Source organism: Nomascus leucogenys, chromosome 17 (genome assembly GCF_006542625.1).
Source record: "Nomascus leucogenys isolate Asia chromosome 17, Asia_NLE_v1, whole genome shotgun sequence".
NCBI lineage: Eukaryota > Metazoa > Chordata > Mammalia > Primates > Hylobatidae > Nomascus > Nomascus leucogenys.
The window spans coordinates 25,938,720-25,966,060 of record NC_044397.1 but is presented as its reverse complement, the minus strand read 5'-3'; the positions used below and the strand labels follow the sequence as shown (position 1 = coordinate 25,966,060).

Below are 27,341 nucleotides of genomic sequence, written 5' to 3'. Positions count from 1 at the left end.
GCTTATGTGACAAGCATAGTTGTAGCTTTTCTCTGCATTTAAGCTTTTTTTTTTATTACTGAGAAAGTACTTAACATGGTGCATAATAGATGGCCTTCTAAGTGATGGATGACAGGAAAGGCTATAACTTGATTATAGAAATGTGTTCATTTGTGTTGATGTTCTGGGAGCTTGTGCCAGCTCTCTACAGAGGTCACCTCAGTGTCGTTCCAACCCTTCTCCATTTGGATTTCCCTAAAATGATTAGCACTTTCTATTTCAAAGATGTTTTCTTATCTGATAATTTCAAGACATGAAAACAGGCGGCTCTGGTCCACATAAGATTACCAGCTCAATGTCACATCAAACTGCCAGACTGAAGAGAAAATCACTGATCAACAAGCACATAGCTCAAACGGCAGCCAGGACAAATTGAAACATTGATACAATGCAGGAAAGCAATTAAATACAAGGTTGGAATGTTGGTGTGAGTGAGTGTGCATGTCACATGTAAGAACATCTCTTACCTTTTCAAGTGCTGCTTCTCCTTGGACACAGTGGGTGTTAGCAACTAATGAATACGGCTTGGGCATTTTTGATGGAAATGGTGAGACATAATCAACTTAACCATTCAGATGCTAGGGCACATGTTTCAGGTCAAGAGTTCTTGTCTTCTAGACAAATGTAGACATCCTCACCTCATGTACCATCAAGAAAGTAGAGGCCATGGTTGAAGTTGATGGGTCCTCAGTTTCCTATTCCCAAGGCCCTGAAGTGTCTATGCCTGCACTCATCTTTTCCCTGCATGTCACAATGAATTAGCATTCTTCTTTGTATCAAAGGTCTGTTCCTCCACTAGGGGTCTTGGATCCCACCCTTCTTGGCTACTCAAACAGTTTACCCATTTGTCTTTCTGTTTCCCAGAGTCCTCTGCCCTTTTCTTAGCTGTAAATCTTTCTTTGAATGATTATACACTCTAGTGTTGGTTCCATGGTCAAGGTGTGCAGGACTGTAGTCTACATGTCTATAATTACAACATCCCCTGTAAACAGTCCCTTCTGGGTAGGTGCCATGCCACCAAACTTACATTTTCCTAAGTTGGATCCATACATTTATGGCTCTGCAGTCACAGAAGGGGATTTAAAGGTGCCCAGAGGACCACAGAGGTCTGTCGGAAATCCATGCTATCATTTTAAAGTTGACTGTGATTTAATGTTGTAAGTGTGTGATAATGCAAGCAATGATCTCAGACTTCTCAATCTTAATGAGAATGACTAGATTTGGAAGGCTCAGCAAATTAAATGAGGTACTGCACTGGCAGCTCCTCGGGTCTCCTCTCTGGCTAGTTTGGCTCAGAGCTGATTCCTGGCTTCAGCTTTTTGGCAGGTGAAGGGATGCAGTATGTTCTACATTTACCTCTTTAATGTGTAGAAAGTCCTTAGCATCAAAGGAGATAGCTGTGCTTGGAACAGGCACATCCTCGTCCAGGGCGCCACAGTAGCTCACATTTGTCTTCACGGCAAATGCTACAGGTTTGGACTAAGGACAGAACCATGGAATAAGGAATGAGGAAGGGAGGAGAGAGGAGCATTTTTCATATTGAAACTCTGATAGTACCAGGTAGTAAGAGAAATAACTTTCCAAAGAGGGATCTCAATGAGTTTTACATTCTCAGGCAATATCAAGAAACCTGCAGAGACGACTCTGAAAATGATTTGGTCCTATCAGCCCAACCATTTTTCCTCTCCTGCAATACTTTCCAATACTCCAAATTTTAAAATGTGCTCTAAAGTATTAAGAGGGATAGACAAAGGTGGGGGAGGACAGTCTCTTCTCTAATCTTAAAATCTGTGTTTATTTTAAATGATAACAAATACCTTCTTACCTTGGAATACAGGAAACGTGTGCAAGGTCTTTTTAAAAAGAAAAAAAAAAGGTGGGAAGAGGGTAAAATAGTATTTTTGAAATAGTCCAGATCTGAAAACCTATGGGATTCTACACAACAGAATATCTGGTCCTGCCAGGGAAAAGAAGGGTTAGTCAGCGTCAAAGCTGATGGGCAGGGCTCTTCACAGATCATCTTCTCTCTAGCTAACAAAGCTGGTTGTGGAACTCTTTTTACACAAATGCCTCTCAGCAAAGTGCTCTCAGGCTGGCACAGCCCTGTGGGGACACGTAAACCACCAGCCTAAGCAAACAGTGCTGCCACCCACATTTGGGTGACCACAATGGCCACAAAACAGATTCTGAAAGAAAATTTTATAACAAAAATTAGCCACAGCGAGACACAAGATTCCTGATATTCTGAGCTGCTTTGTTACCAACTTATGTATTTCTGCTGGGAATCTGACTGGGGAACAGCAGTTGAGGCTGGAACCTCACTGATGTCCCTTCACATGTACTGCAAGAAAAGCCCCTTCCACCAACAGAGCACAGACATCATAGGTGTTGAGGCAAATGAAGACACCTAATTTGACTGCATCATTCTCCTCCCACCTCTTTTTTTTTTTTTTTTGAGACGAAGTTTCGCCCTGTTGCCCAGGCTGGAGTGCAATGGCGTGATCTTGGCTCACTGCAACTTCTGCCTCCTGGGTTCAAGTGATTCTCTTGCCTCAGCCCCCCGAGTAGCTGGGATTACAGGTGCACACCACCACGCCCGGCTATTTCTTGTATATTTAGTAGAGATGGGGTTTCACCATGTTGGCCAGGCTGGTCTCTAACTCCTGACTTAATGATCTGCCCTCCTCGGCCTCCCCAAGTGTTGGGATTACAGGCGTAAGCCACCGCAACCGTCCCCCCCGCTTTTTTTTTTTTGGTAGGGTTTTGCTCTGTTGCCCAGGCTGGAGTGCAGTGGTGTGATCTCAGCTCACTGCAGCCTTTATTTCCTGGGCTGAGGTGATCCTCCCACCTTAGCCTCCCAAGTAGCTAGAATTACAGGTGTGAGCCACCATGCACAGCCTCTCACCTCTAAATATTTTACAATAAAAATAGAAAAGGGAAGGAATTCACTTTATTTGGGCTTCTGTTTTTTCTTCTCCTAAAAATCAGAAAGACTGAATCAATATTTAGGAGTCTGTCATGTAGGGCAAAGAGGACAGACCAGCCATGACCTTGTCTTGTATTTTGCTATTGTGCATAAAATTTCATTGGACTAAAGGGGTAGTGCTTCAAAAAATCAAAAAACAAACAAACAAAACGAAGTCGTAAGCACATGGAATGGGAGATCCCTAGTGACTGTTTTGGTTCTAACTTTCAACCGTGCAATTGGTTCCTTGCTGCTTCCTGTGGATGCAGCGATTTCTATGGAGGCCTCTTCTTGTGGAATATCTGAAGGTCTATTTTGGCAATGGCCTTTATTGCTCGTCTTTGCTGCACTTCTCAGAGTTGTTCAAAGTCCTGAACTTCACACTGAACTTGAGGTGTGATACTGAAAGTGAGAGAGAAGAGTAGAGAAACAAACAGGGCGATCCTCAGAGCAACAGCACAAGTGTGGCCTGTAATAAAGGCTGAAGTAATGGACGAGGAGGGGCCAGGAATAGGCAGGGCAAGCTGGTACCTGGGGGGCTCTCTGCCAACACTGGGCATGGGAGGCTTGATATTGCTAAGTTGGAAGATGACCAATAATTCACCACCAAACCAAATACAAAAAGGTGAAGGTTCTGAGGAAATGCCTCTTTGGAGATGTTACTAATCTCACTTAGAGGTGAAAGAATCAGAGAGCTTCCCAATCTGGAGCCTTGTTAGAATAATCACAAAATGATTATTGCAGAAATGTGTGAGGTAAGGGAAGAGCAGCTGGTGGCCACTGAGCAATGATCTACTTTTGAGCCAAAGAGAGGGAAAGAGAGTCACCTTTGCCCTCTCAAGCTGGATGGCTGCTTGCTGTTCTCTCTCCTGTCGAATTGCTTCCCGGTCCTCTTCCAAAGAGACATCGGAGTCAGACGGCCTGCTTGTGTAGGAATCCGCTGAGCCCTGGCAAAGAAAACAGAATAGTTTGAGATGATGTGTAGCTTCTTAAATTGTCACATCCATAACAGTATCCTGGGGTGAGTTCTTTTCATTTGCCTAAAATTTGATGCACATACTCCATGCCTTATTGCAGATACAAATTTAGATGGCAGAATACAGTTTAGCGTCTGAGTTATTCGGAAAGTAGCAATGTTGTGAAGAAAAATATTTTGACTAGATTAAGTGCTAGGAAGTAAACTGCAATGAAAATTATGCAATACTCAGCACCAATTCTTCTTGTTTTGTGCTATATTAAGCCCATATCACTTGTGAAACGTTAGTTTTCATCCATCTTCTCTTTTGCATATACATCTAAAGGAAAAAGAGACTCAGCTTATTATAAAAGATAAATCCTACCTGTATTTGGGCTATGGGTCATCTATTTGTCTAAGATTTCAATATAGTAAAGCATCATCTTACATTAGTAAAATGATTTTCCAGTTTCAATGTCAATACTATTGAACTCTTTCACTACTAAAACTTCAATCATTGTCCTGCAGCAGCACAGACGTGGTCAACAAGAACACTGAGCAGAAAAACAACCTAGAGGATGAAAACAGGGATGTTCTCAGTTGAAGCCCACACTAGAAGAGCTATTTAAACAGCACTGAAGGCTGGGCACTGTGGCTCATGCCTGTAATCCCAGCACTTTGGGAGGCCAAGGTGGGTGGATCACCAGGTCAGGAGTTTGAGACCAGCCTGGCTAACATGGTGAAACCCCGTCTCTACTAAAAATACAAAAAAAAAAAAATTAGCCAGGCGTGGTGGTGGGCACCTGTAGTCCCAGCTACTTGGGAGGCTGAGGCAGGAGAATGGCATGAACCCGGGAGGCAGAGCTTGCAGTGAGCTGAGATTGCACCACTGCACTCCAGCCTGGGTGACAGAGCGAGACTCTGTCTCAAAAAAAAAAAAAAAAAGGCACTGAAATCCAGTCTGACTGATGTGGCCAAGTTAAAAAGTCAACCCCTTTCTTGCCTCCCCCGCCGCAAAAAACTCTGGAGGTTTGTCTTAAGGCTGCTACAGGAACATCATCCTTACAGTTTACTTAAGCTGGCATTAAAAGTTGATATTTGCATAGATGGTAACATTTACACAGCAGAGGTATTGGGAGGGATGGTGTATTTGATTATGTTTCATAAATCATGCACAGGTTTTGAAAAACATAGACCTATCCATATAGTTGAGAATCTGCTGTCCACTGGGGAGGAAAAAACTTTAAGAAACAGTCAAGTGCTGAATCTGGTCCTTTGAAAGTTTTTCTACATGTAGAAATGTTTACTTGTGAATTTGTTGCCTTTAAGGGCAACTTTGTCTCTTAGTAGAGGCCATCATTCTAGCAAGGGTAGCACAGATTTTCCCGGCAGCCTAGAACAAGAACTCCTGGTTAGCGGTTTTATCAGAGTGCCCAGTCAAGTCCTGGTTCTAAATTTTGCCTCTGCAACATACTGCAGAAAACTTTATAGAAGTTACTGGACCACTCTGAGACAGTCTTCTTGTCTATTAAAGAGGGACACTGCCTACTTCACAGGATTACATGGAACAAGATATAATGAGCAGTAATATTTACTGATTTCTTGCTATCACATCAGCATGGGCTAGATGTTTTGGACACTTTATCTCACTGAATCCTTGCAGCAGTGGGAAGGCTGAGATTCAAACTCAGGTAGTTCAGCCTTAGAGCCAGCAGATTCACATCCCACACTGAGCTGCATTTAACATTAAAATACCTACTCCAGGACCTGGCACATAATAGGCACACAATAAATCAACTTTTCATTCTCATTTCCTAGGGCTGACATTTTCACATTGATAAAAACAAAAAGAATTAATTTCTCAATGATTATATATGCACAATAACCCATCTTGAAATGTAGCCATTTTTCTTACTGTATTTACTGCATAGAAAATGTACTATAAACCTGATAACTGCAATGTGTCCAAATCCATGTACTTTATATAGTGCTTCTGAAACTGCCCTTTATAGAGGAAACATATTTGTTAATCAAATTATAATCAAATTCCTCTGTGCAAATCTACTAGGGAAAAACTTTGGACCTACAAAACGAATAAGTGCGGGGTAACTGTTTCATAGACGTATTCATTGCCTACAAAGACAGGTATCTTGAAGTCCTTTAAAGCAGAGAGTTCTCTCAGAACACATCTTTTGTCGAATTTAGGTATACCTGCATAAAATCCAGAGTAAGAGAGAGAAAAAAAAAAACAATGTTTCAATTTTTATTTATTTTTTCTTTTTTTTGTAGAGATAGGGCCTTGTCATGTTGCCCAGGCTGATATCAAACTCCTAGGCTCAGGTGATCTTCCTGCCTCGGCCTCCCAAAGTGCTGGGATTATAGGCGTGAACCGCTGTGCCTGACCCAGTGTTTCTAAAATATCTACGAATACAGTTTGGAGTTAGTCCTAGGCAATGCTTTGCTGGAAATGTGATGTGTGATGGACCATTCTAAGGGAGCTGAACTGGCTGCTGTGAAGACATCGGGACCCCAAGTGAGACTGTGGTACGTAAGTCAGGAAGAAGGCACTTGCCTGGTTTTGAAAACATGTCCTGGGGATGGTTAGTGCCTACAGTTCACAAAAAAAGCAAGCTGCCTGCTGAGGTAGTGAGTCAAGCAGCTGAATACACACTCCACTACTGCCACTAGAAGACAGCTGATTTCCTGAAACTACCTTAACAACTTTTCAAATCCTGGGATTCAATTATCTCTGAGTACACAAGAAGTGACTCAGGGACTCCTACAAATGAACTTTATGTTGAAATGTGAACGACATTGTAAGAATCTCAAATCTAATAAACTCCACCATGGCCAAATATGTAGAAGCAGAAGTTTCTGTTTACTCCCTGTTTCTAAGGATGTCGGTAGAGGGAAAAATAAAGCACTGTGATACCCATTTTCATAATTAGTTTATATCATTACAACATTTACTTTGTTTTTTTTTTTTTTTTTAATGTCATCTACATTGCTTTGTATATGAAAAAGCAGAAGTCCAACATTCAAGAGCCCAAATGTAGCACATAGACATGTTCTGCTGGCTTGGTACTGGCTTGGTTTCTTGTTTTTACTTATTTTTGGTTTGGTTTGGTTTATTTTGTTTCAACTAGTTGAAAGGGAGTATGAACATATCCCAGAAAAAAAGGAAAGAAAAGATAAAGGAAAGGATCTGTGTTATTTACAAAGGCACAGAGAGAAGAGCAAGTGAGCTAGAGAGGCCAGAAGGAAACTGCCTGGGCCTGACCACTGGAAGTATCCAGGAAGGGCAGGTGGCCATGCGAGGCTTAGTAAGACCAGGACAGGTTGGAGAGATGTCACCCAGATATCTGGCTAAATAGTTAATGATCAAAAAGACACAGAGATGGCAAGAAGGAAAGAATGTTAGATGCTAAGAGAACATAACTGAAGACATAAAGGTTACTAGGCCTGGCGAAAGCTGAAAAGACCTGATGGAAGCCCCATCAGCTTATAATTTTCTAGCAGTTTATTTCATAAAACAGGTAGGAGCAAGCTACCCAACTTATCAAGTGATCTAAAACTGAGCTGTTAACCCACGTGCAAGAAACATGACAGTGACTAGTCCCTCAAAAGCTCTTATGCAGACACCTCTGCAAGTCATACCATATAGTGCTAAAGTCTTATTGCAGTGAGCCAAGGTCACACCACTGCACTCCAGCCTGGGTGACAGAGCCAGACTCTGTCTCAAAAAAAAAAAAAAAAGATATTTTGGTCTAGACTCTTTTTTCCCTTTAGGGAATCTTCTCGAGTACAAAATGCAAAATGCAGATAGTAACACTGGAAAATCAGCTAGCTGTTGTCTTCTGAGAGAAGGAAGGTGATCTCAAGCGAAACAATGTAAGGGCTTCTTCTCATTCACACAGAAAGAGGGAACATGATATCAACAGGACAGCAGCCATGGCTGTTGGATCCAGACAGTACTGGGTTTGACACTGTCACCAGTTCTAGTTGGCTGTGAATCTTAAGCAAGTTATTTAACCTTCTGAGTCCTAATTTCCTCCGTTAGAAAATGTAGATAATAATGTATACCTTGTAGAGTTTCCTGGTGCTTGGCTCCAGATGAAACATCATTTCTTTTTCAACATCATGGGGGAAATTCAGAAAATACCAGCAATTAAACTTTGACCCACTAATTAAAGGTTTGGCAGCTTTTTCACATTAAATTTTTGGCTGCCCTGGAGTTTTAGGATTTATATCTTGTTCTTTTTTAAAAAATAGCTTTATTGAGGTATAACTTACATATGTAAAATTCACATATTTTAAGTGACAATTCAATGATTTTTAATAAATTTACAGAATACAATTTATACCACAATCTAATAGAACATTTCTAACACCTCAAAAGAAACCTTGTGCCTATTTGCAGCCATTCTCCATTCCCAGAAGGACTAGGCATCTACTTACTTATCCTGTCCTTTTAAAACTAAAATAGACTTTCTCATTGTATGAGTAATTTTAGTATTCAGGCAAATTGTTAAATTATAGCAAGGAGAAGCAAGGGTCTACAAAGGTTTGATTTTAAAATGCAACCAGGGCGGGCATGGTAGCTCATGCCTGAAATCTCAGCACTTTGGGAGGCTGAGGCAGGAGAATTGCTTGAGCCCAGGAGTTTGAGACCAGCCTAGGTCACATAGTAAGGCCCCATATCTACAAAAAATAAATTAAAAAAAAATTAGGCATGATAGTGTGTACTTATAGCCCCAATACTTGGGAGGCTGAGGTGGGAGGATTGCTTGAGCCCGGGAGGTCGAGGCTCCAGTGAACCATGATCATGCCACAGCACTCTGCCTGAAACACAGAACAAGACCCTGTCTCAAAGAAATTAATAAATAAAATAAAATGTGATCATACTGGAACAGAATCTTGCCACTGTTGGAAGTGCTGGGCTTCCTAGTCCAACAATCCCAGTCTCTCACAACCTAGCTTAGCTGTCCATTCACAGAACGCTGACCATCAGTCAGATACTGGAGTGGCCACTACATGAAAGAGAACTGCTTATTTTTCTGGGGATTCTTGCCTCATCTGCAAAATAAGAACGAAGTCCTTCTTTGGGATAGATTTGGGAATCAATAAGATAACACACATACAACATAGTGTACAAGAGTAATGCTGATACTACTAAACCAGTGCTGTCCAACGGAACTTTTACTGTAATGATGGACACGGACGCTGTCTAATACGGCAGCCACAAGCCACATGTGGTTATTGAGCACTTGAAATGTGACTAGAGAGACTACTATGCTGAATTTTTAATTTAATTTTTAGAATTTTAAAGTGTTACTGCCTTTAAATTATTTTAAATTTAAATTCTACCTGTAGCTAGTGGCTACCATATTGGGCTGTGCGGTAGTAGACATTCAAAATGTCAGTTTCCCTTCTGGATCAGATAAACGAACACTAATCTTGGTGTAAATTTGGCATTTTAAGAGTTGCATTGGGCCAGGTGTGGTGGCTCATGCCTATAATCCCAGCACTTTGGGAGGCCGAGGCAGACGGATCACCTGAGGTCAGGAGTTCAAGACCAGCCTGGCCAACGTGGTGAAACCGTCTCTACGAAAATACAAAAATTAGCCAGGTGTGGTGGCAGATACCTGTAATCTCAGCTACTTGGGAGGCTGAGACAGGAGAATTGTTTGAACCCAGGAGAAGGAGGTTGCAGTGAGCCGAGATTGTGCCACTGCACTCTAGCCTGGGCAACAGAGCAAGACTCTGTCTCAAAAAAAAAAAAGAAAGTTGCATTAAGTGGACTAAGCGATCATGGAATATTCAGAGAAATATATCACTCCCAATGGGTTTGTGCCCGTTTTTCTCTGTTAATTTTGTAATGACTTGACAATGCATTTTTCCATATTGCAGAAGGAACACAGCCCATTCTTGGTGACTTTCCCAGATTTCCCTGGGTAGATGAGTGAATATAACTCACTCACAAGGTTGCCATTAGGCTATCTTTATATTGACAGGCTGGCCCCTCCCCTTCTTGCAAATGCACTTCCTTTTCCTTCACCCCCTTTATCAAACATGCCCAGAGCTCTTCGCTAGGGCACCCAGCCTAGCAGGGTCCAGGCTGTGTCTCGAAGTACATAGACCCTACAGTGCCTGGCATGGCAGGACCTCGAGTTTGTTCAAAGAAAGACACAGTCACTCCCATCAGAATCTCTCTCTTCTTTGTTCCATGATTTTAAGTTCTTCTCGGGTGGTTAATTGACCAAGGTTGTTGTATTTACTTGATGTGATGCTAATTGTTAGCAACCTCACCCTCATGAGTTTTTTTGTTTTGTTTTGTTTTGTTTTGTTCTTTTTTTAATTACAGTCTTCAACGCCTTAATCCAGAGCGCTGGGTAAGCATACATTCCCAGCACGTGGACGGAATGAGGAACTCTTGAAATTATATCGCCAAGATAACTTTTCTCTAAGGTACCTTGCATGGATTCTCATAAATAGGTTTTCAAAAATGTTGGTTGAAAAAATAAGACAAGTTCTGCTTACAATCACAGCAGCTCACTCTTATTGGATGGAAGACCTAAAATTCAGCCCCAGCTGTTAATCTGACTAAGGCTCCTTTTTAGGTTTCAAAGAGCCGTCAAGGGTAGCAAAGGAGCATGTTCATAAAAGGCTGTTAAAGGGAAGCGGAAGAGAATGAATGTTTGCTCATCCCTTACTAACTTATAGATATTATTATCACATCAACCCTAAGAAGTAAGTTATGATTATCCACACCGTACGAATGAGGCCTCTGAGGCTCAGACAGGCAACAAGAGCATCCTCCCATTCCACACACTCTTATAGGTCACTACATGGGGAGCAATGGTGTGGTAGATTCATTTTTTAAAATTTCCCCTATAAAATCTGGTGCAAAAACTTACATTAAAACATCAAACATTTTAGCTGCCTTCAGTAAAACAAAATAACATTCCTCAGTATTTTGTTAATATTAATCAAACACCAGAATCTCACTAATTTACAATGATAGACGTATTCTTAAAAATGCCAATCTGAGATCATGGGAAATGAACGGCAGACTGCTTTTCAAAAGACATGTTCACTATTTCTGCATGCACATGGTGTCTGTAGGCTACCAAGGTTTTGGTTTGTGAATTTCTTTGAGTTTCTACTGTAATCACAAAATTTTTCTTCAGCATTTTAGTTCTTGGTAGGTGATTCTAAGGTACCACTGAGAGTTTTCTTTTTCTCTAAAATGATAATGCCTCTGATTATGTTCACACCACTTATTTACAGATTATTTCTTGTAATTAAATTATAACTATATATAAATATACAGTATAGTTCAAACTAAAGCACAGGCTTTGTCTGAATAATCTCATAAATGGAATACAAATTAATGGGTTCTATTACAACTATTTTACATAACTGATTTAACAGGAAGTAATATTAATTTATAAAAGTTGACCAATCTTACCCTTCCTGTTGTGCTGGCTAGTTTTTGCTATAATTGCCCTGATTTCAGACAGGTTTCTTTTAATTGCTAGTCTGAGGAGACCCATGAATGGAGATAACAGCAGAAGAATTTTAATTGACCCCACAAGTACAAGGAGAGAGGTGACAAAAAGGCCCAGATAGAGAAAGAAAGGAAATCTGTACCAGCCATGGCCATTTAGGCACTTCTGAGAAAGGAGAAACTGAGATATGAGCTATAAGCAGATTTGCAAGTTAAACCGATGGTAATGGTGGTAGCAAGAGGGTAGATTCCTTTTATATTAGGTTGAATCATCAAATTGCAAACATTGCAACTGTAATTTCATGTGGTTCAACATATACATTGGGGAAAGAACAAAAAACAAGGATTACTTGATATGGATGCTTTTGGGCAAAAACTGCTGCGATAATCAGCACATAATATTTTACATGTATGTAAGAAGTGCTATATCAATAAGCACAATTAGCAATAAATCAAAAACCTTCTGCTTGACTAAGGAGTAACAGAAGTTGAAAACACCCAAGATCATTTTTGCATCCAACAAGAACTTTATTGTAACAGTAGGGACAGTGAGATTGTGGAGCTCACTTTCCTTCTGGGAAAGTGAAAGTGATCACCTACTGGGAGAAGGTGGCCTCCAGCAACCAAGCTTTACTATATACAGGTCACAGAATAACATCATGGGACACTGAGCAGCTGCTCTAGAAACCCACCCTGCCTAGTCAAGACTTCATGAGAGCTTTTGATCAACCTACATGACAGGTGTGTGACACGGTGGCTCCCGCTGGCTGATCCCGGCAGTTGCACTTGGCAGCATTAGACCCGGCACAAGGTCTTCATTCCAGGATGGCTGCTCAAGCTGCACTAATCTAGTTTCAGCAGAGACGTTAAAAAGGAAATCGCAGTATTTGTTCAGGAAATCCTGAATACGCTGCTGGTAGAAGCAGTGCTGCATACTGATGATCGTTGCTTGAAAACACGGACTTCTGTGACTTTTCTGGAAAAGTGATTGACTGAGAGACGCTTTCTTCTCATGTGGCCCCCAGAGTGGTTTACAAAGCAGCACATCCAACACTACTTTTACATTGTGGTCTGTTTTCTTGAGAGTCAGATTAGAGATATGACAACAGTATATATGTTTCCCCTAAAAGTAGCTTCAGGCAATCACTTGTGTCTTAAAAAAAAAAGAAAAGACTTCCTTCTGTCACATAAAAAAGAATAATATAGCTTGGTTTAGAAGACAGGAAGAAAGCAGGGAAAAGGACTTGAGCCTCGCCCATGTCATTTCTGTAGTCCCAGGAACTGTGTGATGAAAAAATATCTTTAAATAACTCTTTGGAATGATTTTTTTTAAAAACTGGCTAAAGTTTCTCATTAAGGGAATGTGTATGCATGGCTAACTGAATCCAGGTATGCCATCAAAAACAGAAGGAGATCCCCCAGAGGTGGCTGAAGACACAATGGAAACCACAGTAAAGCATCTACTTCATTTCAGGCAGGAGTCATGTCTTACCAGTTTTGTGGTCCTCAGAGTTCCTAGCACAGAGCTTCATAGGAGCTCAAAACTATTTGCTGAATGAAAGAATCAATGAGATGGCTTCAAGGGGAAGGAGAGAACCTTAAATGGAGACCCCAATACTGCCCAGACTTCACCCAAAGGGTGTACACTCTTCCTGCCTCCAGAGGTTGCTGGAAATCATGTAGGAAAGACCAGTGAAGAATAAAATCAATATTAACTTGACAGAGTGATACACAAGTTGACTGGAAAAATTAAAATCCAGAAACTGTTTAGAAAAAAATGTTAAAAGAAGAATAAAAGAGAATTAGCCTTTTTAATAGATATGAAAACATATAAAACTACGAAAGTTAAACATGTTTGGTACTGGCGCAGATCAATGAAATTACAAGGAGACCACAAACTGAGCTCTGTATGGGAGATTAATGCATGATATGGGAAACACTGCAAATCAATGGGAAAAGAATGATTATCCAATTGATAGTGTTGGGAAACTGAGCTAGCCGACTGGAAAAAAAAATAGATCCCTATTTTATATCTTTTTTTTTTTTTTGAGACAGAGGCTTGTTCTGTTGCCCAGGCTGGAGTGCAGAGGTACGATATCTTGGCTCACTGCAACATCTGCCTCCCAGGCTCAAGCAATTCTCGTGCCTCAGCCTCCTTAATAGCTGGGACTATAGGCATATGCCATCATGCCCAGCTAATTTTTGTATTCTTCATAAAGATGGGGTTTTGCCACACTGATCAGGCTGGTCTCGAACTCCTGAACTCAAGCAATCTACCCACCTCAGCCTCCCAAAGTGCTGAGATTACAGGCATGAGCCATCACACTCAGTCTTATAGCTTATATAAAAATAAATTATAGATGAAGAGATTTAAAGGCAATATTATATACATAACACATACATATTTTAAAATATATATATGTATATAAACACACCTCCACTACCACTAACAGAAACTATGCTAAAATCTTAAAATAGCATGCCAAAAAGTTCAGAAGCCATGAAACGAAAAGATTGATCAATCTGACTACATAAAAATCTTAAACATTTGTCTGGGAAAAAAATACAATAATCAGTCAAAATGAAAATGACAAAAAGAAAACATTGTCACATAAGTGACTTGGGTTTAATATCCTTCATATCCAAAGAACTCTAACAAGTTAATAAGAAAAAGATGAACAACCTATCTCTTCACTCATTAATATGAGAAAGGAGTAAAAATAGAAACAAGGACAAAGCAAAAAAAGAAAACTACAGGCCAATGCCAATATCACTGATGAATAAGACACAAAAATCCTCAACAAGGCTAAGTGTGGTGGTACATGCCTGTAATCCCAGCACTTAGGGAGGCTGAGGCAGGAGAATTACCTCAGCTTAGGAGGTCAAGGCTGCAGTGAGCTATGATTATGCCACTGCACTCCAGCTTGGGCAACAGATCAAAACTCTGTCTCTAAAAAAAATAAAAATAATTTAAAAATCTCAACAAAATACTAGCAAATGGAATCCAACATATCAAATATCACATGGGATTTATCAAGTGGGATTTATCCCAGGGATGCAAGGATGATTCAACATATGCCAGTCAATAAACATGACACATTGCATCAACAGACTGAAAGACAAAAGCCATATGATCATTTCAACAGATGCAGAAGACTCATTTGACAAAATTCAACACCCTTCATGATAGAAACTCTCAACAAATTAGGGATAAAAGGAACATACATCAATGTAATAAAGCCCATGTATGACAAACCCACAGCTAACATCATACTGAATCCTCTAAGAACTGGAAGAAAGATGCCCACTTTCACTACTGTTATTCAACATATACTGAAAGATTTAGCCAGAGCCATCAGGCAAGAGAAAGAAACAAAAGGCATCCAGATGGAAATCAGAAAGTCAAATTGTCCCTCTTTACAGATGACATGATCTTAAATATATAGAAACCTAAAGGACTCCACCAGAAAACACTTAGAACTGATAAACAAATTCAGTAATGTTGCAGGATACAAAATAAGAATACAAAATCAGTAGTGTTTCTATACACCAATAATAGACTAGCTGAAAAAGGAATCAAGAAAGCAATCCCATTTATAATAGTTACAAGATAATAATAACAATAAAATATATATGAATACTTTTAAACAAGGAGGTGAAAGACCTTTACAACAAAAACTACAAAACACTGATGAAAGAAATAGAAGAAAACACAAATGGAAAGACATCCCATGTTCATGGATCAGAAGAATTAATATCATTAAAATGACCATATTACCCAAAGCAATCTCCAGATTCACCGTAATCCCTGTCAAAATACCAATAACATTCTTCAAAGAAACAGAAAAAAAAAATCTAAAATTCATATGGAACCAGACCTCAAATAGCCACACACACACACACACACACACACACACACACACACACAGACACACACACACACAAATCCTGAGCAAAATGAACAAAGCTGGAGGCATCACATAACCTGACTTTAAAATATACTACAAAGCTATAGTACCTAAAACAGCATGGTATTGGTATAAAAACAGATACAAGTTATCCACAGAAGACATGTTTTCAAAAAGCATGCCTGATTTGTAAAAGAGAAGAGCATGTAGCCAGGCACCATGGCACATGCCTATAGTCTCTGCTACTCTGGAGTCTGAGACAAGAGAATTTCTTGAGCCCAAGAGCATGGCACAGACCTCCAACTAATAAAATGTGAAATCATTAAGTCAGAAGATCACATTGTAAAATAATCTAGTATGTTATTTGAAATTGTGTTAAATTTACTGAGAATCTATTATGCATCAATATACCTAAATATACTAGAGGAAGGAAACAGATTTACAGTTCACTTTAAACCCTACCATAGAGTTTGAATTTTTACCTTCAGAATTTTTAAAAACAAAAACATTATACATCTCTATATACCTATATACATTTGTACATAAATATATAAAAAAATGCATATTTTTACAGTTATACAGCTTAAGATTACCTGCATTAACCCTAAAATAATGATTTGATAGGTGACATTAAATATTAATAATCACTATCAAAAACAATAATAACCACTATTATTTATTGAGCACTTACTATGACCCATGATTAGTGTTAAGTACTTTTATTGTGTACTTTTTTTTTTTTTAGATGGAGTTTCGCTCTTGTCGTCCAGGCTGGAGTGCAAATGGTGCAATCTCAGCTCACATGCTCCTCTGCCTCCTGGGTTCAAGCAATTCTCCTGCCTCAGCCTCCCCAGTAGCTGGAATTACAGGCGCATGCCATGATATCCAGCTAATTTTTTGTATTTTTTGTAGAGACGGGGTTTCACCATGTTGGCCGGGCTGCTCTGAACTCCTGACCTCAGGTGATCTGCCTGCCTCGGCCTCCCAAAATGCTGGGATTTCAGGGGTGAGACACTACGCCCAGCCAACTGTGTTCTTTCAAAAAGAATATTTCCTGTGAGAGGCTCAGGGGGCCCAACAGAGACTATATTAGTATGAGTTTTTCTCTTTGGTCACCAGTCTTCTAAATTTGTGAAGCCTATAGGCCTTCTAGGTGATATCACCTTGTGCAGTAATTTAACTTTAGGTACAAATGCTGTTTTTGAATTAGAAGATGACGAACGGTTGGGAGTTTCTGAAGGTATGGTGAGCCCCTTGTGCACATGCTGCCTCACCAGCAAACACCCAGGGCTCTAGGTAAGAGCTATGCCTACCCCAGCTTCCTCCACAGAAGAAGCTTATTGTCACGAGAAACGCGCCCTAGGCTGTGCTACTCCTTACAGCACTGCTTTCCTCCTTTGACTTTTGTGGCCTTGATGGTGACCACACGATACCCACCCCTCCCATCAGCATGGACCAACCCTATTTGGAGTTTGGAGTGGTACAGGCCCATCCTCTCTCCTGGGGTAGTGCCTTTCCTCTCCAATCAGTTCACAGGGCAGGAGATGACAGGAAGGCTTGCTTTTTTTATTCCTATCTATGAATTCTGTGTTCTGTGTGTTAGAGGTCATTATGGCAGAGGAAAAGAACTTATTCTTAGTTTAACCTTTGCAACTAGGAAATAGGGTTTTGACTGGTATAAAACAGCACTTTACTGATGTTATCTAATTTAGTCACGATAAAAACTTAAGAGGTAGATTTCATTATCTGCACTGAAGTAAACAAGGCTTAGAGACACTAAGTAAGATGCCCAAGGTCATGCGGCTGGTAAAGTGTGGTGAATCCTGGTCGGACTGGCTCTAAAGCCATTGCTAATTAACTAATAACCATGCCCAGCAGAAGTGTTGGTAGGCACTGTTAGATGAGCAGATCACTGAGGCTGAAGACATTAAAAAAAGAATCTCTCTGTCTCTGCATTTAGATTGAACTAAAAATTACTGAGAATGCTAGATTCTCTTCAGCACATTATCTTGATTTCTCTCCAAAGCTCTTTTGAGGTCTTATAAGAGAAGTCAGGCCACATGCTCAAAGTCACTGGGCCATGATCCACTGGAGAAGCTGAGACTTGCATTTCAGGCAAGAACATCTCTTGGATGATCTCTAAGATTCCTCTGAGGTCTGTTGTTAAAGATGTCAGCCTAGTGCCAGGAATTAGGTCTTCAAGTGCTTGGTGATGGAATTGGTCATTTGAATTGACATCAAAACACATACAATCAACTATTACTAAAGCAGTGACTACCAAACCTTGGATTTTCTCTTCTCTTCCTCCAGTGAATTAGCTCATCAGTAGGTCCAAAGTGGTCAAAGAGGAAAGCCACATCTGCTCATCAATTTGTTGGAAACTTTTTTGGACCAAACAAATAGAAAAAAAAGTAATGAGATGAAACCTTGATTTAAATAAGTCTGACAGAGAAGCTGTAAGTTAATTTATTCTGATCATCACCTTTATTTTTCATTAGGGAATATAAGGAGAGGAGGTGGTTACTCATACGAGAGCTGGCATACAACAAGCAGTTCCGCGTGGTGCCATGAAGCTTGACTACCTGGGCTGGAATTCTAGGGCTGCTCCTTACTAGACATTTGCTTTCAAGTACAATACTTATTATTTCTGGGCTCAGTTTCCTTTCTGAAAATGAGGATAATAACCTAACTCATGGAGCTGCCATGAAGATTATGCATTCAGAATGTGCAAGCACTCAGCCAAGGAATCAAGCAATGCAGGTTAAAGAGAACACTTCAGTATATGGAATTGTCCCGGCCCTTTGTTTCTTGGGTGAGGCCAATTTGCTGTTGTAATCCCTCTCTTAAAAAAGGGATAGAGATATAAAACTTAATTAATTCAAGTGAGTAGGAATTAAATGTTCTAGTAAGAACTTTGGGACAATTAAAGGTATTGGCTAAAATGAAATATAGGAATCATGTTGGTTGTATTCTTCCATATTTCTTCTGCCTGCAAGAAGTGTGTTTACTCAGAGGCATCACCTTGTTTGGGAATAACAAGAAGAGAGTCAGTTCTGGTTTTCTTGGTCAGACAGCAGCATGAATAAGACTGCTGTCCTTTGCATATGAGGCTGACACTCCTGACCTGCTGTCTCCTCTGGGCTGCGTGGCTCTGAACTCACATCAGTTGGGACGGCTGTGGGTTGCCCCTCCTCTTTATGACCCAGTACCCACTTCAAGACGGCCAGGGCTAGGGACGGTCACCCATCACAGAGCACTGTTGCAACTTCTGCTAGCCTACCCACATATCAAAATTCAAGGCCGGCACTCTCAACAAAACAAGCCAACCTACCACAAACTTTTAGAATCCTAAACAGGTGTGAAAAGTCACCTCTCAGAGACAAAACACTGTATTCCCTCCCAAAAGCGGAATATGAGCTCTCTGGCCAAAGGATGCCCTTTTGTTGTTTCAACAACAAAAGGAAAATAAGGCAGCTATTCCTTTTACTTAGCTATTTTTTTTAAATTCTATTTTCTCATTATCTTTGCTTTTCTATGAAATGCATGCTTTAAAAGGAATAATTCCTATTTTAAAGCTAAGACAAATTTATTAAAAATAGGTCTTTTGTTATCATTCTCATGCTGCATCATTATAGATAAATTCACAAACCATATGCATATATTATCCAAATGGCTGGATTTGAAATACATTAACAAATGTTTGAGTAACATAGACCTATACCGTGTATGGCTGGGTGTGATGATGGGCATAGAGTGAAATCCAAGTCCAGATGAAGGCAAGGGCCTGAAGACAGAGGTAAAGGGTTCAGAGCAAAACACAAGAGGCAGGCAGTATGTCCATTCAGTGGGAAAATTTTTTCCTCCCAGAATCATCCTGAAAGCTCTTCTTCTCCCACCAATATTGATCAAACTCCTTCAATGCTGCACAGAAAAGGTCAGAGAGACCCCCAGTGCAGAAGAGGACAGTCCTGAGGATGACAGGTAGCATTCAGCAGGTTGAAGTGGAGGAGAGAGGAGGCCCTTCTTCTAGCTGGTGTTGCATGCACCTATGCACTGGCTAGTGGGAACAAGAGAGACAAGTTCAAGAAATTCACACTCAGTACTTTAACGGAGAGTTTAGGGGAAAATGCAGACACAAAGACCAAGAACTCTCTGCTCTTGAATAAAATGGTCTTAGATGAGGAAGAAATATTCCAGCAGAGGTGGCCTGAGAAATAAAACAGTACCGGATCTGTGAACTATCCAGTACTGCAGAAGGAAGGTCCCTGGAATAAAGGGGCCTCAGAGATACTTCCCTTATATAACTTCCCCAGGGCAAATATGCTACCAACTCCCAAAGACAAGGGACTACAAGTTAGTACTCAACATTCTTGCAGAATCTTTGCAGCTTTCTGTACACATAGTAGAGAAACTATGCTTAATTGTTTAGTTTTAACTTCACAGTATAGCTTTAGTCATTTTTAGCAAGCATTTTATTGTCTTTATTAAGTTCTAAATAAAAGAATCCCTTCAGGTGATCATATGTGAACCAGGTGAACTATCGCTAGGTACTAGGTACCCCAAGAGGACAGAGCAGGTAAGTGGACTTCCATATACCAACCATACTCGGTGCCCTAACAACACTACGTCATGTCTGATTATCTACTATCTAATATGCAATTCAAATTGACAAATACTTGTTGAAAAATTAGTATGTATGAGGCCTGTACTAAGTATAATAGCAGGCAAAAAGATAAATAAGACATGGTCCTTGCCTAATAAGGGTTTATAACCTGATAGGGCTGACAGTTATGTAAATAACCACATTATGAAGGAGAGTACAAAAAGTACCATACAACAAAAATACAAATCCAATCAGTGACTACAAGAGGACAGATTAATTCTGTTTTGGGGGAATAGAAGACTTCAGGGAGAAGGTGAGGGAGGCTTAAGCAGAATTATCAGGAATGGCAGACAGCAAAGCTAAAGGGCAGGAAAATAAAGGCAATGTCTGGAGAGCGATAAATTTGGACAACGCTGTAGTCAGTATGGGGGTAGGAGTTGCAGTGGATACTAAAGAAGTAAAAGGCATGTTTCTTGCTTTTAAAGAGCTTTCAAACCCGTTGGAGAAATAAGATCTGTGCTCATGAAACAAGGCAGTTCAGTGCTGAACTATGTCATTTAAAAAAAGAAATGAAGGTTACTGACTTTGGAGTTGCAAAAAGGCAGAGGTCAGTCTGAGGTGATGAGGCCAAGAAAGGTGCATGGAGAAGTCAGCGCTGGAACTGCGCCATAAGCATCATCATGATCTGCAGGGGGGCAGAGAAAATGTTGCGAAGGTATTTCAAGAAAAGGTGGGGGCAGCATGAACAAAGGCATGAAAGTGGTGCCTCGCCTTATGCATTGGGGAATGAGAAGTTCAGAGGTTCATGTTGAGGAGTAGCTGGAAATAAAATTGTAGAGTAGAATAAATGCAGATCACAGCAAATTGGGAAAGCCGGGAGGAAGTGTTTGCAGCCATATGGTTGTGAGTAGATGGCTGATACTGCACTAAAGTAAGTGAATGAGAGTTTCAGATCGAAAAGGATGCACTGGGAAGATCTGTCTGAAAGTGTGAAAAACTGCAGTCAGAGAGACTGACTAGGAGACTGATAGGATAGTGACAGTGGGAAAAGAGAGCAAGAAGTAAACCAGAAACCGATTCCAAAAAGGTCTAAAAATGATCAACAGGATATAGAGGATATACACAATTTACCTACTGCTTAACAGACACTAAGCGCAGCATTAGACATTGACTAAAAGGGAAAAAACATCTTTTAATTTAACCATTTTCAACTTGAAGACTTTGGTATTTTTCATGATTTTCTTTTCTTTTTTTTTTTTTTTTTTTTTTTGAGACAAGGTCTCATTCTGTTGTCTAGGCCAAAATGCAGTGGTGCAATCACCACTCATTGCAGCCTTGACCTCCTGGGCTCAAGCAATCCTCTCACTTCAGCCTCCCAAGTAGATGGAACTACAGGTGTGTGCCACCACACCTGGCTAATTTTTGTAATTTTTGTAGATACAGGGTTTTGCCATGTTGCCCAGGCTGGTCCCGAACTCCTAAGCTCAAGCGATCCGCCCACCTCAGCCTTGCAGTGTTGGAATTACAGGTGTGGGCCACCATGCCTGGCCTTTTCATGATTTTTTTTGGTAACCGTGTTAAACTTATCAACAAACCATCAGCAGTTTGTCTATCTTCTGATGTTCAGCTGAGACAAGGAGAAACTAGTATCAGAGCTGAAAAATAAAATGTAGTAGAGGTGGGGAGGTTTTTAAATATATTGAGTTATTTACTGAAAAGCCCAAGAAATCATTAGTAACCCTAATATTTTGTGGAAAGGTTCTTCACCAATTTTAGCTATGCAGGTCCAAGATAATACAATACCATCTACAATCCTACAAAATTACAGTTAGAAACCCCCCCCCAAAAAAAACTCCTTACTAGAAAAGATCATGAAGGAGTTTTTAAAAACGTGCATTCCGTTTTGAACATTGCTATCGAAATGTGGTCTGGTGCTTGTTCCAGAAGTTATTTATAACCAAAGAACATAAAAATTGACAATGATGGGCAAGCACAATGCCTCCCTGGGTAGAGGTTGAGGCTTATATTGAGAATAAGAATTTGAAAAACAAGCCTTTCCCATTTTAAGCAATCATTGTTTTACCAAAGAATTCCAGAGAACTTGGTTTTACTGCAAATTCTATTACTTCATTACAAAATCGGAATACAGTGGAATCTATCACCTTGCAGAACAAACTACCAGAAAAATAAGTCGTTTTGAATTATTGTCAAAGAAGAACAGTCCTTGTGAGAATAAGTAGATGTAGCTGAAGTTGGCAACATTCTTCTTAGTGGGTAACACGTCATAACCTTTTTTTTTTTTTTTTTTTCTGACAGGATCTTGCTCTGTCACCCAGGCTGGAGTGCAGTGGCACAATCATAGTTCATTGCAGCTTTGACCTCCCTGTCTCAAGTGATCCTCCCACCTAAATTTTTCAAGCTGGGACCACAGGCGCATGCCACCATGCATGACTAACTTATTATTTTTTGTAGAGACAGGGTCTCCCTATGTGGCTGAGGCTGGTCTCAAACTCCTGGACTCAAGTGATCCTCCCCATTCAGCATCGCAAAGTATTGGGATTATAGGAATGAGCCAGTACACTCAGCCTTCACCCATCTTTTGATGGAATGCCTGCATGAGAACTCTATAGCAAAATGCCTTGTACAGGAAAGACACTGGAAGCACTTTATTAACCCACTGGCAAAGTCCCCTAGTGAAAATGTTCCTCAAAACACAGAAGGCTGAGTCTACTTATACCTTAATGACTAAATGAAAAAGGGCTCTTCACAATTATTAGAATCTTTCATTATGGATAATAAAAATTAAATCATATCTGTCTTGACATATTCTCTATGAACAATCAGGAGCCTATGATTAATTATATTTTGGTTTTTACATCAGCCAGCAGGAAGATCAGAGCTCACTTCTAGCTTTCTTCTTGGTATAAAATTTTCTGTCTTAATTTATATTTTCTCTGATCCTGATATTTTGCTGGTTACTAGCTTTTTTGTGGCTTCATATAGTCTTCTAAGCTGCCTGAAAAACTTGTGGAATTAGTTGAGGGTAGAAATTTAAAAAATAACCCACCTAGTTTTTATCAAATTGTACCCTATTGTGTGCAATGAATGAAAATTTCCTCCATTATACAGATGTCTATACAGAATTCTTTTGAACCCTGGGTTCCTACTATCGGGTTAAAATAATTGCTAATAGTTTCTGTTTTCAGACAGGAAGTTTTCAATCTCTCTCTTGAAGGATTGCTAGCCAATTTCTCCTAGCAATTTGGAAGTTTCCAGATAAGAATTTAAGTACTTTACTGTGCTATGTGTCAGCCTAGCTCTGCTCTTGAATGCTGAGTTTGTGATTCATTTGGTATGTTTGTATATTTACTAAGATTAGGTATAAATATGTATTAATACTAAATCTACTCAAAATCTTTGTTCTGACTACCTTTTATTTCATCAACATTAAGCTAGAACAAAAATAAGAAAACATTTACTTTGAGGCTGGGCATGGTGGCTCACGCCTGTAATCCCAGCACTTTGGGGGGCTGAGGCGGGTGGATAACTGGAGGGCTGGAGTTCCAGACCAGCTTGGCCAACACAGCAAAACCACATCTCTACTAAAAATACAAAAAAAAAAAAATTAGCCGGGTGTGGTGGTGCACACCTGTAATCCCAGCTACACGGGAGGCTAAGGCAGGAGAATCACTTGAACCCAAGAGGTGGAGGCTGCAGTGAGCCGAGACCGTGCCACAGCACTCCAGCCTGAGCAGCAGAGAGAGACTGTCTTAAAAAAAAATTCATTTACTTTGAAAAGAAGAATAAAACTGGGAATGACACTATTAAAGTGACATTTTAAATTGTCCCTGTCAACCTCCAGGCCCATCTTTTATCTTTCTCCTCCAGCATGCTCTGGCCAATAACATGCTTCTCACACTTTTCCAAACATATTTCATCCACACTGTGTGGCACATAGTAGGTACCCAGGTAAAATACTTGTTGTATATGGTGGGTACATGCTCTGAAAGCTCCCTGCTCTTGCACAGGAGACTGACTCTTAATTAAAAAGCCCCTTTTCTCCTTGCCCATCTGGCAAACTCCATTTCATCCATCCATTGTGTTACAACTCTATGTGTGGCTATTTTACCTTTCTGACAATAACTCCTCAAGGGCAGGTAGTGTATCTTTTTCATCTTTGTGTCCCCATTGTGGGCTTGGCATATGGTAGGTATATAATAAGTGTGTATAGGAAAGAAAGGAGGGAGGAAAGGCAAAAAAGAAGGAAGAAGGGACTCATATTTCTTTGCATTCATCCTAAAAAATGTATGGCATTTTCCGAGACACTCAGAGTTGCATTCAATAGAGAAAAAAAATGCTTGCCTCCAATTTTTCAAAACCACCGCTGCAAAAGCAGATTGAATTTTGTGTTTCACTGAATCCATCCATTCATGATTAATTGGGTAGTTAAGCACTTCCAGTTACATGTGCAGCTGGGAATTCCTCCAGCTGTCATTAATTTTACCAAAGATTCAAATCCTCACTATTTATCTGCTGAAATGGAGCCACTATTATTCCTCGGCCAATCACAATCAAGTAAATAACTGTCCCGTTATTGAGTGACAATTTAGTAATTTACAAAAGCTACAAGTATGCTAACTCCAGTTGCCCTGTTGGTTACTATCATAATAAATGCCATGTTATTCAACTTCCTATTTTATTCCACTAACCAGGTGGGAAAAAATGCAATTTATCCATAAATTAGTGAACCCTAACATACTCAACATAAAGACAGTAACAATTAGAGGTATCTTTTTTTTTTTTTTTTTGAGATGGAGCCTCACTGTCGCCCAGGCTGGAGTGTGCAGTGGCATGACCTCGGCTCACTGCAACCTCTACCTCCCGGGTTCAAGCAATTCTCCTGCCTCAGCCTCTCAAGTAGCTGGGACTACAGGCGCATACCACCACACCCAGCTAATTTATGTATTTTTAGTAGAGACGGGGTTTCACCACATTGTCCAGGCTGGTCTCAAACTCCTGACCTCAGGTGATCTGCCTGCCTCGGCCTCCCAAAGTGCTGGGATTACAGGCAGGAGCTACCGCGCCCGGCTGAGACATCTTTTAATAACTGAATTTGAAATAAATACAGTCCATTTATTTGGCTTCCAGGATTATTTAGCTGTGTGGTAAGAGAGGAACTACACTCGAAAACTATGCACTATCAGGCAGTGAAACACTCTGAAATGTAATGCATACTTTTTCAAAAAGAAGAACTAGAATGGTATCATTTCCCCTCATCGCCTGCAATCAAATAAAGTGAGAACAAGGTCCAGCTCACTTTGGCTGTCAGCCTCTCAGCATGGTTCAAGTGCGTACCAGGATACTGTACTCTTAAATGTAGCATAGGCCTGCAGATGAACCTAAAATATTCAACTCATTTCCCAAGGAAGGAGAAAACAGGAAGTTCAGCCACTATGCCTAGGATGCCTATAATAATCATTTTCTACCCCCAACCTGGAGTTCTCTCTAGCCCATTGCTTGCTACTCATTGCCATTTCATTTACTAACATACCGTATTATCAATTTACAGTTTCTCACATCGTACAGAAAATGCAAAATACATATTGCTTCCCCCTAAAACACATCTTCCCAATGTGCACTCATCTTTCAAACTAAAAATCCAATTCTCTCTGCAGCAGAAGACAATGATTCATAAACTTAAGAACGAGATAATTTGATTATAAAAACCAAGTGTTTGCAAGTCTTGGGTAGAAGCCTTGCTCTCTTTAATTCAGAGACCTAACAAAATAATATGATAGAATAGCCACAAATGTATTTTGTACTTGGCAATATAAAGTAGGGATCAGGTTCCGTTTATTTACTCTTTCAAGTATCAGTTGCATTCGATCAGAGAAAGGTCTTTAGCTAACAAATGGTTATTCTTCACAACTCAAGAAAACATAACATGTAAGGCCCAGCAAGGGAAAGATGACCAGTGGGCTTGACAGCTAAAGAAATCAACCAGAAAGGCAAGGCAAGAAGGGCTAGATTTCAATAAATATTCCCTGACAAGAAATGGGAATGTGTCATTTACCATCTAAAATAATTTCATAATTAAACTGTTCACAAAACTGAAAGAATTCTCCACTTTGTCTATCAAGTTCATATTCAACTCAATGGGAGTAAACCCTGATATAGCCAGATTACCTTTAAGTAAAAAGAGTGTTTAGTCAAAACTCTAAGTTGGCTAGAGTTCCTTCTAGCTCTGTATAAGCAGCTACCTCATCCTGTCTTTCTAGACATGAGCACATGCACGCACATCATGCTATCATCTTCCTACTCAGTAGCCTCCAGGAACTGCAATGAAACCAGAATGTAAAACTTGACATTTTTCTCCAAAAAGTTGAGGGACGCTACATCAACAGAAATTACTCAGTTGAATTTTTATTCTTAGCCCCAATTCAAGCATGATCAACAGTGTGAGAGCATTTAAAAGAAGCAACTCACCAACCCCTTTAAATAAGAACTTCTCATGTTTCGTCACCTGAGTTTTCAAAAATAGAAAGCAGTTGAAGCCACTGGTTGCCCTATGAGTAAAAGCAAAACATTTCTTTTGCAGGAGGTGAAAATCACTGTCTTATGCATTATTTTTAAGTAGCAAGCATTGAGCATTAGTACCTATATAAACTTTAAAAATAAACCACTGTTCCCCACTGCTAGGGAAGAGGGTAAGATCCTAAGAGCAGTTACTCTATCTATGAAGCCACTAACTTCCTTCATGGCAAGAATAGCTCTTTTGGGGTTAGCCATATTTTCAGAAAATGCCTGAGCCACTGTAACTGATGGACAATAAAGGTGAGATGAAACTCTCTGGTCTTTATCTTCTGCTGTCCTACTTTCATCTGCTTATGATTTAAAGGGTGAAACTACAGTCTTGTCCAGCAACAAAAGGCCTTCCTAATTCTGATGGCCCTAAGTCAGGCTCTTGTCTCTTTGTCCAGCTTCATCTCCCTCCACCCTATCAGTCTTCCCTCATGCTATGCTGAAAAGCTTGTCACTCCCTAGCTCCCTGAACGCATCATGTAGATTGCTACCCTGACGTGTCACTTCGGTACATTCATCCTAACTCCTACTCGTCCTGAAGGCGGAGGCGTGTCACCTTTAGGATGTTTTTTTCTGATAACCCTTTTCAGGCTTGCTTAGTTCCCATTAAAATTACTGTGTACATTTGTTATCATTGCACTTACATTATTCAGCAGTTATCTCTGTATGTTTATTCCCCACTAGCTTGTGTACTCTGAGGTGAAAACCACATTTTATCCATCTCTTTTTTTTCCTTGAGTTAAACTCAGTACCTAGTTTTATAAATGTTTACTGAATGA

At 40.1% G+C, this 27,341-nt stretch overlaps 1 protein-coding gene across 5 annotated transcripts in view; it reads right to left on the bottom strand.

Moving 5' to 3' along the window:
* The window catches only part of CACNB4 (calcium voltage-gated channel auxiliary subunit beta 4), a 276,094-nt gene that overhangs the window by 45,410 nt on the left and 203,343 nt on the right, over window positions 1-27,341 (bottom strand). For all 5 annotated transcript variants that reach the window (XM_030796832.1, XM_003274963.3, XM_030796834.1 and 2 more), the window contains 2 exons: window positions 3,832-3,951; window positions 1,396-1,518 (listed from right to left, as the gene is read on the bottom strand). In XM_030796832.1, the coding sequence (XP_030652692.1) occupies window positions 1,396-1,518; window positions 3,832-3,951 (243 nt within the window). The remainder of the gene's footprint in view (window positions 1-1,395; window positions 1,519-3,831; window positions 3,952-27,341) is intronic.